The sequence below is a fragment of the Aspergillus neoniger genome, assembly GCF_003184625.1.
Source record: "Aspergillus neoniger CBS 115656 unplaced genomic scaffold BO87scaffold_31, whole genome shotgun sequence".
In the NCBI taxonomy this organism is placed as follows: Eukaryota; Fungi; Ascomycota; class Eurotiomycetes; order Eurotiales; family Aspergillaceae; genus Aspergillus; species Aspergillus neoniger.
Window position 1 is genome coordinate 152037 of NW_020291159.1, and position 11279 is coordinate 163315.

At 51.3% G+C, this 11279-nt stretch overlaps 3 protein-coding genes across 3 annotated transcripts; 2 read left to right on the forward strand and 1 right to left on the reverse strand.

Moving 5' to 3' along the window:
- Positions 1 to 400: 400 nt before the first annotated feature.
- On the forward strand, positions 401 to 3032 carry BO87DRAFT_139585 (citrin). Its single transcript, XM_025618101.1, has 4 exons — positions 401 to 788; positions 899 to 2092; positions 2162 to 2324; positions 2385 to 3032. Exons 1-4 carry the CDS (start codon positions 609 to 611, stop codon positions 2933 to 2935), a joined length of 2088 nt encoding a protein of 695 aa, XP_025476563.1. The 5' UTR covers positions 401 to 608; the 3' UTR covers positions 2936 to 3032.
- Positions 3033 to 3623: 591 nt separating this feature from the next.
- On the reverse strand, positions 3624 to 4593 carry BO87DRAFT_443875 (DUF5321 domain-containing protein; the record flags this gene model as incomplete). The annotated part of the gene is made up of 1 exon (XM_025628118.1): positions 3624 to 4593. The coding sequence occupies one exon, from the start codon at positions 4591 to 4593 to the stop codon at positions 3856 to 3858; it is 738 nt and encodes a 245-aa protein (XP_025476564.1). The 3' UTR covers positions 3624 to 3855.
- Positions 4594 to 4912: 319 nt separating this feature from the next.
- On the forward strand, positions 4913 to 11230 carry BO87DRAFT_409187 (C50 family peptidase; the record flags this gene model as incomplete). The annotated part of the gene is made up of 7 exons (XM_025626229.1): positions 4913 to 5097; positions 5128 to 5176; positions 5210 to 5390; positions 5424 to 5516; positions 5553 to 5568; positions 5599 to 5700; positions 5731 to 11230. The coding sequence occupies 7 exons, from the start codon at positions 4913 to 4915 to the stop codon at positions 11156 to 11158; spliced, it is 6054 nt and encodes a 2017-aa protein (XP_025476565.1). The 3' UTR covers positions 11159 to 11230.
- Positions 11231 to 11279: the final 49 nt, after the last annotated feature.

Here is an 11279-nt window from a genome sequence, read left to right on the forward strand (position 1 = left end):
GCGGTTAATTAGATAACAACATGCATGCCAGCCAGGGGCGGTGAGATCGCCCGATGTTGCTGGTTGATTCGCCCTCTCAGCCCCAAGGTCATCAGGCAAATTGAAAAAAATAAAAATAAAAAGTCACTTTTTATCCGTTTGTCCAGGTGAGGCTTGTGCTGATGAATGGGAAAAAAAAAAAAGGGTAACATAAATTGACCAAAAAAAGCAAAACGAAAAAATTAGTTAAAACCGCAAATAGTCAATTAAAATCCTGTAAAAGTCAGGTTCTTGCCTTCTTTACTTACTGCTGGGCCCCATAATTTTTCTGCGCAGCTCACAGCTGTCAGTGTATGATTCACTCTGCCCACCCCCGGGAATTAAAATATTATTATTGATCGATCGATTATCGCTCAGGCGCAAAGCACTTTCGCTCCCCCGTTATTTTTGTCTTAATCCCCCTTCTCCACTCCCTCCTCTTATCCCCAACCCCTTCTTAATCCCACTCCTCCCCTCGCTTGCCTAATTTGCGTGGTTTCCTTTGCGTTCTTTTGTCGCTCCGTTGGGTTTCTTTTGGAATTGCATCTGTCATCTTTGGCGTTTGTTCATAGATTGCTGTATTTTACACCATGGCTAGTGTGAAGGACGCAGTCAAGGAGTCCTTGGTGGGCACCTCCCAGGTGCCCCAGCCATCGCAGCAGATTAAAAGCAATTTCCTGCGCCATGCACGCAAAGACGAGGAGACGGGAGAGCTCTACATGAGCCAGGAGGACTTCGTCAATGCCATCGCTCCCAAATATGAAGACTACGTGAGTCATCCTGATCCTTGCCGCTCATCCCCCAGATTGTGCTGTATGTGTCATACGATTCGCAAGGGTTCCTGCTTGGCTAATGCATGTCGGTACTTGCCTCACAATAGCACAAAATCAAACGCGAACACTATGGCGTTCTGTTCATGGTCGCCGACAGGCGCAGATCCGGCAAAGTCAGCCTTGCCGACTGGACGACTTTCGAGAACCTCCTGGACAAACCCGACGCGGAATACGAGATCGCTTTTAGATTGTTCGACACGGAAGGAACGGGCACCGTGAAATGGGACACCTTCAAGGAAGTGTGCAACCTGAGCAAGAGCAGCGACAGCATCCCGTTCGATTGGAACTCAGAATGGGCTTCCCTTTACACTGGAAAGACAAAGCGCCGACACGACATGACGTACCCTCAATTCTCCCAGATGCTTCGCGGTCTGCAGGGAGAACGCATTAGGCAAGCTTTCCACGCTTTTGACAAGGACGGTGATGGCTACATCGAGCCCGAAGACTTCCAGCGCATCATCCTCGAAACCTCGAAGCACAAGCTGTCCGACTATGTCTTGGAAAACCTCCCCAGTCTGTGCAACATCTCCGCCGGTACCAAGATCTCCTATGCCACCGTCCGTGCCTTCCAGAACATTATGCGTGAGATGGATATCATTGATGTTATTGTGCGTGAGGCGGCCCAGCACAGCGACGATGGCAAGATCACGCGCGCGGATTTCTTGAATGCTGCCGCTCGTGTTACCCGGTTCTCTCTTTTCACCCCCATGGAGGCCGACATCCTCTTCCACTTCGCTGGATTGGATGCTCCCTCTGGAAGACTTTCGCAGAAGGATTTCGCCAAGGTCATTGACGCATCGTGGCGTATGCCCCTCGCAGTTGCTGGACAAGCTGCGTCGGATAAGGCGCACCAGGTTGCCGAGAAGTCCAAGTCGGTGCTGTACAGCGTGTTGGAGTCCGTCCACCATTTCGCCCTGGGCAGTCTTGCAGGTGCTTTCGGAGCCTTCATGGTGTACCCCATTGATCTTGTGAAGACCCGTATGCAGAACCAGCGCTCAACTCGCGTCGGAGAGAGACTTTACAACAACTCGCTGGATTGCTTCAGGAAAGTGATCCGTAACGAGGGTTTTACCGGCTTGTACTCTGGTGTCGTCCCTCAATTGATCGGTGTCGCCCCCGAGAAGGCTATTAAGCTCACTGTGAACGACCTTGTGCGTGGGCACTTCACCAACAAGGAGAACGGAAAGATCTGGACTGGTCACGAGATCCTGGCCGGTGGTACTGCCGGAGCTTGTCAAGTTGTAAGTTATCCTGACAGCGATTCTAATTCATTGAAAAGGCTCAATACGCTAACTGCAACCCCGTTTTAGATCTTCACCAACCCTCTGGAGATTGTCAAGATTCGTCTCCAAGTCCAGGGTGAGATCGCAAAGTCTGTTGAGGGTGCTCCTCGCCGCTCTGCCCTCTGGATCGTCAAGAACCTGGGTTTGATGGGTCTGTACAAGGGAGCAAGTGCCTGTCTGCTCCGTGATGGTAAGTGATTCGCGCCCCGTTGTTTGGTTGCTAGAACCCTTCTAATTGTTTACCTGCCAGTCCCGTTCTCCGCCATCTACTTCCCTACTTATGCGCACCTGAAGTCCGACTTCTTCGGCGAGTCGCCCACTCACAAGCTCGGCGTCGTGCAATTGCTCACCGCAGGTGCTATTGCTGGTATGCCCGCAGCCTATCTTACTACCCCGTGTGACGTGATCAAGACCCGTCTGCAGGTCGAAGCCCGCAAGGGTGAGATCGGGTACACCGGACTGCGTCACTGTGCGGCCACTGTTTGGAGGGATGAAGGATTCAAGGCTTTCTTCAAGGGAGGCCCGGCTCGTATCATTCGTTCATCCCCACAGTTCGGTTTCACACTTGCCGCCTATGAGATCCTGCAGAAGATGCTTCCTATGCCCGGGTCTGAACCGGAAGTTACCCCGGCGGGACAAATCGAACCTGGCGTCGGCCTGCAGACTGCCAAGGCTCCTCTGCCATACCTCAGATCCAGGAACGCCCTCAAGCTGATCCTGGATTTGGATCAAAACATTGGCCGCGTTCCGATCCCCTCGGCGGACCGTTGGCCTAAGTTCCTTCAGCAGTCCAAGCAATAGATAAGCATCTTCATGTTTTCATAGCGACGAATTGGTTTCTCTTTCCTTTTGTTCCTTTTGTTTAAATGGAAATATCTTTTCATGTCATACTACCCAACTCGTTTTCCTTGGTTCTTAGATTTCTGGCTTGGAGCAAAAACTTTCCTGTGACTTCCGTTTCTATGTACTACACAGACGCTATTTGCATTTGCACATGTACCAAAAGCAGTTAGAAGTTTCAGGATGGACAGTTGCGATCCGTTTCATTTCAGGTCCGAATCAAGCTGTTCCGGGGCCACCCTGGTTTGATATATATTCTTGCAGATATTGTCTCAGATATCCAAGGTCGGGGACGTCATTACATGCTGCTGTACCAGCACTGTTGATCTAATCTAAATGTCGTTAGCACATGGTTCATTCAATATCTGGTCATTGAAACTCTAGACCTCCCCCAGAGTTTCTACATCGTTCCCAAGTCATTCCTATTAATTCATTTTGCGAATTGTTGGTCAAGAGTGTAATAGTGTCCTTTCATCTCATTTATAGGAGTTTATAATACAGATATATGACCTGTCCAAGATGCCTCCCACAAAAAGTACATGATTTGGGATACATCTGAAAGCTATGTGGGTATCAATTGAAGAGTAGGAGAGGGAAAAAAGTATTTATGCAAAGTAAAATCAGATGATGGCCACGCTCAAGCAAACGAGGACTATGCATGGCCTGTCAGATATCGTCATCTCCTCTTCGCTACTTCCGGATTGGGGAATGATTGAGAACCATATCCCGAGCAGTTTCTGCACCCCCGACAGCAACCACCTATGGAACTTTGTCCGGCGTATAAGCACGGTTCGTTCTCATCATTCGAGAAACGCATCTCGATAGTAGCCTCGGGTGTAAGTCCGTGCGGCGATGCTGACCATCAATAGACGCACGCTTGTTTAAAAGAAGTTGAGCTTCTTCTTTGACGGGCTATCCGCAGGTAAACCTTTATCCTGAGGTCCCTCTGCAGGTACAGCAGGATCTTTAATGATTGACTTCATAATCGATTGTTTTGGCTCCTCGACCTGCTCTTGCTGAGCTTCCGACGCGGCCGCCTTGCGATGCCACAATGAATCTTCTGCTTCGATCTCGCGTAGTACTATATCAGAGAAGAGCCCTGAGTTAGTAAAAGCAGGGTTCCAAGTATGGTAGAACGGTAAATCAAGAGCACGCAAGCACTGACCTTCCTCCCATTCTCGTTCCTTCGCCTCATCTCCAGTGCCCAACAGTTTCTCCACATCAACCTTCTCCCCATTATTCACCCTCTCTATGACCTCCCGAAGAAGCCTAATCTTCGCATCTGTTGACCGTGTGTACGCCGCATAGTCGTTCTTCAATGCGATCATCCGGATGGCCTGGGATCCGATCAAGATGAAGATGATGATGTAGAAGCTTGCGGGGTTCCATTCTTTGGATTTCGGCTTATACGGCTTGGTTTCTTTAGCGCCGCGGTTCCGGATGAACTTGGGAATCATCGATGTCCATAGTGACGTTTGAGCGAATCTGGGTATCGCTTTGGAAGAAGTGGACTGTAGACGACACTGTAATTGATTTGTTGGAATGTGGAAAGCGCCGGCAGGTCGGAGGGCTGGGGCCGCTTGGGCCAGATGCCGGAGGGAAAGTCGGGCTGAGTTCATAATGAAGAGGTCCGTCCTGGGGACTGTGTCGAATTGCGACGTCGAGATGCTCCCAAAGCTGCTCACTGGAGTGTCTGTACACTTGATGTGGCACACAATTATCTGCCGCAGAGTTCGGCCTGAGGCAGTCGGAGATTCGGGGCCAGATTGCACTAGTCGAGTTTGGGCTTAGGCTTTGAGTGGTTGCTGCGACAACGCGCGCCTTTGCTTGGCTCCCGCCCGGCTGTCATGATCACATCGAAGGCATGGCTCGAACGAACCCCCACGACCTTCAATTGTCAGTGACTGCAGCACTGTCTACATTCAAACTCCGCCAACCATGACGGTCTCGACGCTACTCCCCGGTTCTCCTGTAGAATCGGTGAAGCAGGCCGTCCGCTCAACCTCCACATGCTCTAATGGCACCGTCTCATCCCTCCAAACATTACTCCGCGGTTCGTCGAAAGCGTCCCCAGATATCGAAAGTGCGACAGTGAAGCGGGTAGGCCGGACGACAAAAGCAACGTCCACTACAAGTCGAACAAAAACAACCAGAGGATCGCGGACGACGGTCTCTGCGGCCGAAGCGGCTTTGAGCACAGTGGTCGATCAGGATGCGGCGCGTCTATCGAACCAGGAGAAGCTTGTTCTCGCTACAGAGGTCTTTAACTCGACGTTAAAAACACTTTCAGAAGCAGTGAAGCTACAATCGACGAAACGCGATGATACTCGATCCTCCGCGACTAGTACCTCTCGCGAATCACCCTCTCCCACCCGTGTCGCGAAATCCCCCAGAAAGTCGAAAACCTCCCTACAGAGTGCAACAACAAAAACAGATAATGGAATACTAGCAGTGGCTGAGTGCGCGGCTATGTCGCTGTCATGCTTAAGGACATTGAAGACCGATCAGGAGAAAGGGACACCCAACGTACAACTCGAACAAGGTGCATGCATTCTAGCAGGGAGGTTTCTCTCATTAGGCCTGGGTGACTTGGCGTACAAAGAGCTCAGAGCACTGAAGAGAAGGATACAACAATACCTCGATAGCAAAGCCAGTGGTGGAAGTAAAGGCTCAAGCCGGAAAGGGAGCCCGGTAGAACAGGAAGGCGAAACAACCAAGGAACGGATGTCTGATCTTCTAACATTTTCTAACATCAGCCATGCGGGCGCTCTGTATGGTCTCATCGTGTCATACCAGTCGAATGCGCTCCGTCTCATCTCTTCCGAAAAGAAGGCCGCTACTGTTCAGAACGCGACTCCATCCTTGCAATTATCGGACCCGAGTAGTCCGGCAAATGTGACTGTGGCTGCATTAGAAGCAGGAGCTCTTACCAAGGACAAGGCCGCAATGCAGCTCCAACTTTTGTCTAATACAGTGCTATCCCTATCCTCTATCTCACAACAATCTTCAACGAACAAACTAAAGCCGACTACATCGTTAACTCTTCAACTCCTATCACTCGAGATTCGTTGCATGTCCTGGAAGACCTCGGGGCATCTATGTGATGATGCTAAGGAGATGTGGGATCCCTTGGCACGATACGTCGCTAGCTATGCTCATCAGAGCAAAGGCATTACGAAATCCGAATTCGCCTCCACCTACAAGACCATCGTTCGACTGCAATCGACTTTTACCGGTGTCCAAAAACGTTCCTCACCCAGCATGAACGATAACATCTCTGTGGCGAAAATTGCGACAATCCTGGGCCAGCTCGCTCAGGAAGCTGGATGCCTCGACGAAGCCTTACAATTGTACACGGAAACTCTGACCCCTCTCTCTGACGGACAATGTCTCTCTCTGGCTACCGTCCGCTGTAAGATTGCATCATTGCATGTTCAAGCTTTGAAGCAGGCTACGAAGTATTCTTCCGGACTGGCAAAGGCAATCAAGGAAGCTACCAATGTTCTATGTATGCCACTCAAAGGTAGCGCGAACGATCTTGACGAATTATTGGTTGAAGCAGCCAAACTGAAGAAACTAGCCATGGGTCTTTTTGGAGACATCGCTTCGAGGGAAAAAAGCCCCAAGAAAGACGATGACGATGTCTGTTATTGCATCTACGGATATTTGAACGGTTTCGTTAGGTTTCTGCGACGATATGTTGGGCGCAAACCTGCCGAAGACGAAGGAAAGGAAATCGAACCATTTCAAAAGCGTGTTGTTGCAGTTCGGAATATTGCACTTGCAGCTATCGATTCTGTCAACGCCATTGGAAAGCTATCTATCTTATCACAGAGACCGCCATGGGATGAAATGCAGTCAACATTGATAGATAGCCAACGCCTGCTGATGACGTTGGAGTCAGCGGGAGAAGCGTCCGATTCTATTGCCGAGAGCATCGGTATCTGCTTCGTGAAGCTGTCAAATCTCTTTTGGTCTCGGTACATCAAGGAAAGGGAATCTGGCAAAGGGGTTCGCGAACTTGTGCCTGTGCTGAAGCAGTCTGCGACGCTCCTGTCAAATTGCTCGCCGGCTCAGAAGGTTGCGGGATTCACGCCTCTCAAATACGAGAAGCTCGCGCATCTTTATCTAGAAGCTAATGCTGGCCGTGAGGCTGAGCAAGCCTTTCAGCAATCGATCGAGGAACATCTATTGACCGGCACGCTCGACCAAGTCCTTTCTATTACAGAAGGGTGCTTCCCCCATCGGATGTGCCAGGATCCCAAGAGCGGTGGTTTCATGCTTGGCCGTGTTCTCTATGCTTCTCTGAAGATGAACCTGAGAAGGAAGTCGACCAAAGAGAATGGCGTCTTCGACGATGACAATCTGACCCATCTCCAGCGTGGGCATCTTCTCGAATGGCAGTTAGGTATCTTGACGGACTTGGCCTCCGCTTCTACACTCGATAACTCGTTCCGGTCTACATTCGGTCTGCTCCTGACCAAGCTTTTCGAACTATACTCCCCAGAAGCCCATCCACTCCGGCGATTGCGGGTCGTGCTTACCACCTTGCGCTTTTCCCTTGAATACCCGGGCTCCCTGGATTCTGCTATACTACAGAATGTCATTGAGGCTGGTTCAAGCAATCTGGATATGGAAGAACTCGGTGACGATTCAGACCTCTCTCCTCTTGCAGGACACATCCAGAATTCCGTCCGGCTTACGCTAGGACTGCATGAAGGCACTCTTCAGCCAAAGGATTTGGAGAGTGTGCTAAGTTGGTGGAATCTGATGATGCGAGAGTGCAATGACTGGGAATCGGTAGTTCTGAGCGTTGGGGACGTCGACCACTTCTTGCTTCAAATGAAAGCTATCGTTGACTATACCGAGATTCATGGACTATGGAAGTTGCAGCTTTCGACGCTCGAACTTGTTTTGCGAGTGACGGAGCTTCGCGGATCTAGCGATTTCTCCGAAGCAATCATCGTTCTTTCACGACTGGCACTCCAGTACAGTCGCCTTGGATACTGTTCGAAGGCGGACGAACTGTTGAGCCGAGCGGATCAATATCTCAGCCAGCGCGACATCTCTTGCTTGGCAACGCTTTCACACAAGCTAGCTCGCGTGGGCTACCTTCTCGAAGTCGGTGAGATCCAGAAAGCAGCGAGTACACTTTCAGCAGCCCGAACTCTGTATGAGAAGAACCAAAGGAAGGAAGATCTCAACGCCTGCTCGGTATTGTCGAAGCTTATGTGGGAGAGATTGGTGGCCGACGCGGCATTCATGAACTCCCGACTCTCTTTCGCTCAGGGCTCAATCAATGATGCTCTGTTTTTCGGCAAACTGTCTGTTAGGCTGAATTGCAGAATTTGGGCTAAGATCGAAAAGCTTGCGCAGAGAAAACAAGACAAGATCGCACAATCAGCCGAAAACTCTGAGCTGGAAACTGTGGTTGAAGGAATGGCGAAACTCGAGGTCTCGCAAGCGAACGCAACCCTGGCCGTGTACTCACAAGGTGCCCCGTTTTGGCCTCATATTGGTTCACATCACATGGCTTTATTGAATCTTTCGAGCCTTTCCGCCCATCACGGCTTATTCCAGGACGCCATCTACTACGGAGAGCAAGCGCTGAAAATTAACAAGACACTCAACGCCAACGTCCGCCTGATCGCGTCACAAGCGCAGCTTGGCTCGCACTGGATCTACGGCGGGCATATGAAGGAAGGCCAGGAGCTTCTGGCAGCGGCTGAGTCATTGTCCAAGCAGCTCGACAACAGTATTGAGCTTGTTTCTTTGCAGATCGGCCTTGCTTCTCTCCATAGAGCACAGGGTCGTTACCGCGACGAACACCGTGCTCTCCTCGAAGCTGACAGGCTCATGGCTGAGTGTGGCGCTTCTGAGTCATTGGACGTTCTCTCGGGTGTAGCAGACCTTAATGATAAGATGAAAAAGCTACAGATCCAAGGCACTGCTAGGAACACGAGGCAACGGGCGGCGACTACGACCCGCAGAACTCGTGCAGCAACTACAAGCGCGCCCAAGACGTCAAGCGCCGGCTCCGAATCGACAGAGACAGATTCGACGTCACTTCTTCATTTGCGGAGCGACATTCTTCGGCAGCAGGCAGCATGCTTACGTTCGCTACGGGACTTTGAAAAGGCGTCCAGCTTGCTGGAGGATGCACGCAAGTTTGCAACTTCTAGGGACAGTCAGATCTCCCTGCACATTGGCGAAAGTGAGCATCTACTCGCCGACGCCATTCGGAACTTCGCCACTCACGCAGTGTACTGTGTGCTCCCTGAATCGACCATCTCCCTGCCATCGCTCCAGTCGCCAAGTAAGACGGCGAGCCAGACCAGCAGCAGTAAAACAACTACCACTCGCAGGACACGAGCGCCAGCAAAGACGGCTACGAGAGGCACACGCTCTAAGACGCCCAAGCCGACAGAGGACTTCTCCGTGATGCTCGCCAAAGCGAGCGAGAGTTTGAATACCATCTTTCCACTTGCCACGACCCTCGGATCAACCCTTGACAGCCATGCCGCCTCTCGCTTGATGAGCCGTATCTCCATGTTGACCCATGTCACGGCACTTGATAACCTCGTTTCGCTCTCTCAGTCACCAGCAAATGTGAACGAGGTTGGCCGCATTGGTGCGTTTACACGGGAGCATGCTGCCATCACCCTTGACAAACAACTGGCGGATTACTGCGACCCCCTGCTTTGGCCGACTGCTGAATCTGCAATGGTACCGGAAGAGGATCTCTGCTCCCGTTTTACCGAAGAATATGTTGATATTCTTCCGGAGAACTGGAACGTCCTTTCTTTGTCCTTGAGCACCGACCGTACTGAGTTTGTGGTTTCTCGGTTGCAAAAGGGTCGTTCGCCGTTTTTGTTGCGTTTGCCTCTCAAGCGTGGCAGTTCGGAGGATGAGGAGGAGCAATACACATTCGAGGATGGCAAGGGAGATATGCAAGAGCTGATTCGACTGGCCAACGAAAGTGCGCATGCAGCTAAGCACCAAACCGACCGGCAGATGAAGAAGGACTGGTGGAAGAACCGGGAAGCACTGGACCGTCGGATGGAAGCTCTTCTGCAACATATCGAGACTGTCTGGTTCGGTGGATTCCGCGGAATATTCTCCCCGGTCCCTCACGAGACTCGTTCGCTTGCACGATTTGCAGATGCATTCCATAACATCCTGGACAAGCATCTTCCCTCGCGCCGCAAGGGCGGTCGTGCAGCCAGTCCGCGGTTGACACTTCATCCGAATGTGCTTGAACTGTTCATCGGTGTCAAGGACCTGGATGACCAAGAAGATCCCGAAGAGACGTTAATGGACCTTCTCTACTTCGTTGTTGATATCTTGCAATTTCAGGGTGAGCGCAACGCATATGATGAGATTGACTTTGACATGATGGTTGTGGAAACCCTTGACTCTCTGAGGGCGTATCACGAGCAAGTCCGGAAAGAGCAGGGTAACCCTTCACCCAACCGGACTGTTCTGGTGTTGGACAAGTCCTTGCATATGTTCCCGTGGGAGTCCCTTCCGTGTCTCCAGGGATTCCCGGTATGCCGGGTGCCCTCCTTGGAATGTCTTCGCGACCGAATCGTGCGATTCCGCGACGAAGGTGCGGAAAGCAACGCTGGCTTTACGATCAACCGCAAGAATGGCACGTATTTCCTCAACCCCACCGGTGATCTGCAAACCACGCAGGGAACCTTCGAGAAGGACTTATTGAAGTTGGAAGGGTGGAGCGGAGTGGCCAACCGGGAGCCTACAGAGGAAGAGTTCAAGAACGGATTAGAGTCGAACGACGTGTTCCTTTATTTCGGCCACGGCAGTGGCGCACAGTACTGCCGGGCGCGGACGATCAAGCGTCTTGACCGATGCGCAATCACATTCCTGATGGGTTGCAGCAGTGGTGCTCTCACGGAAGCCGGCGAGTACGAGCCGTACGGCACGCCGATGAACTACTTGCATGCGGGGAGCCCGGCCTTGGTGGCCACTCTGTGGGATGTGACGGATAAGGACATTGACCGGTTTGCCAAGAGCACGCTGGAAAAATGGGGCCTTGTCGGGGGACGTGAGCAGGCAGTAGCTTTGGATGATGCGGTTTGCCAGTCGCGGCAGGCCTGTGTGTTGAGGTACTTGAACGGAGCGGCGCCGGTGATCTACGGCATTCCCGCGATGTTTTTGGCGTAATGATTGGAGATGGATAAGCATTGGCGTTCTTTACATTTTGGGAAGGGAATATGATACCTATGGCATAGCATGGCAAGGTAGTTAGTTTAATTCTACATTTCATACATATCTATTCAATCAT

Coding starts and splice junctions, on each gene's coding strand:
- BO87DRAFT_139585 (XM_025618101.1), top strand. CDS start 609: ATGGCTAGTGTGAAGGACGCAGTCAAGGAGTCCTTGGTGGGCACCTCC. Junction 789..898: donor CTCCCAAATATGAAGACTAC/GTGAGTCATCCT, acceptor GCCTCACAATAG/CACAAAATCAAACGCGAACA. Junction 2,093..2,161: donor CTGCCGGAGCTTGTCAAGTT/GTAAGTTATCCT, acceptor ACCCCGTTTTAG/ATCTTCACCAACCCTCTGGA.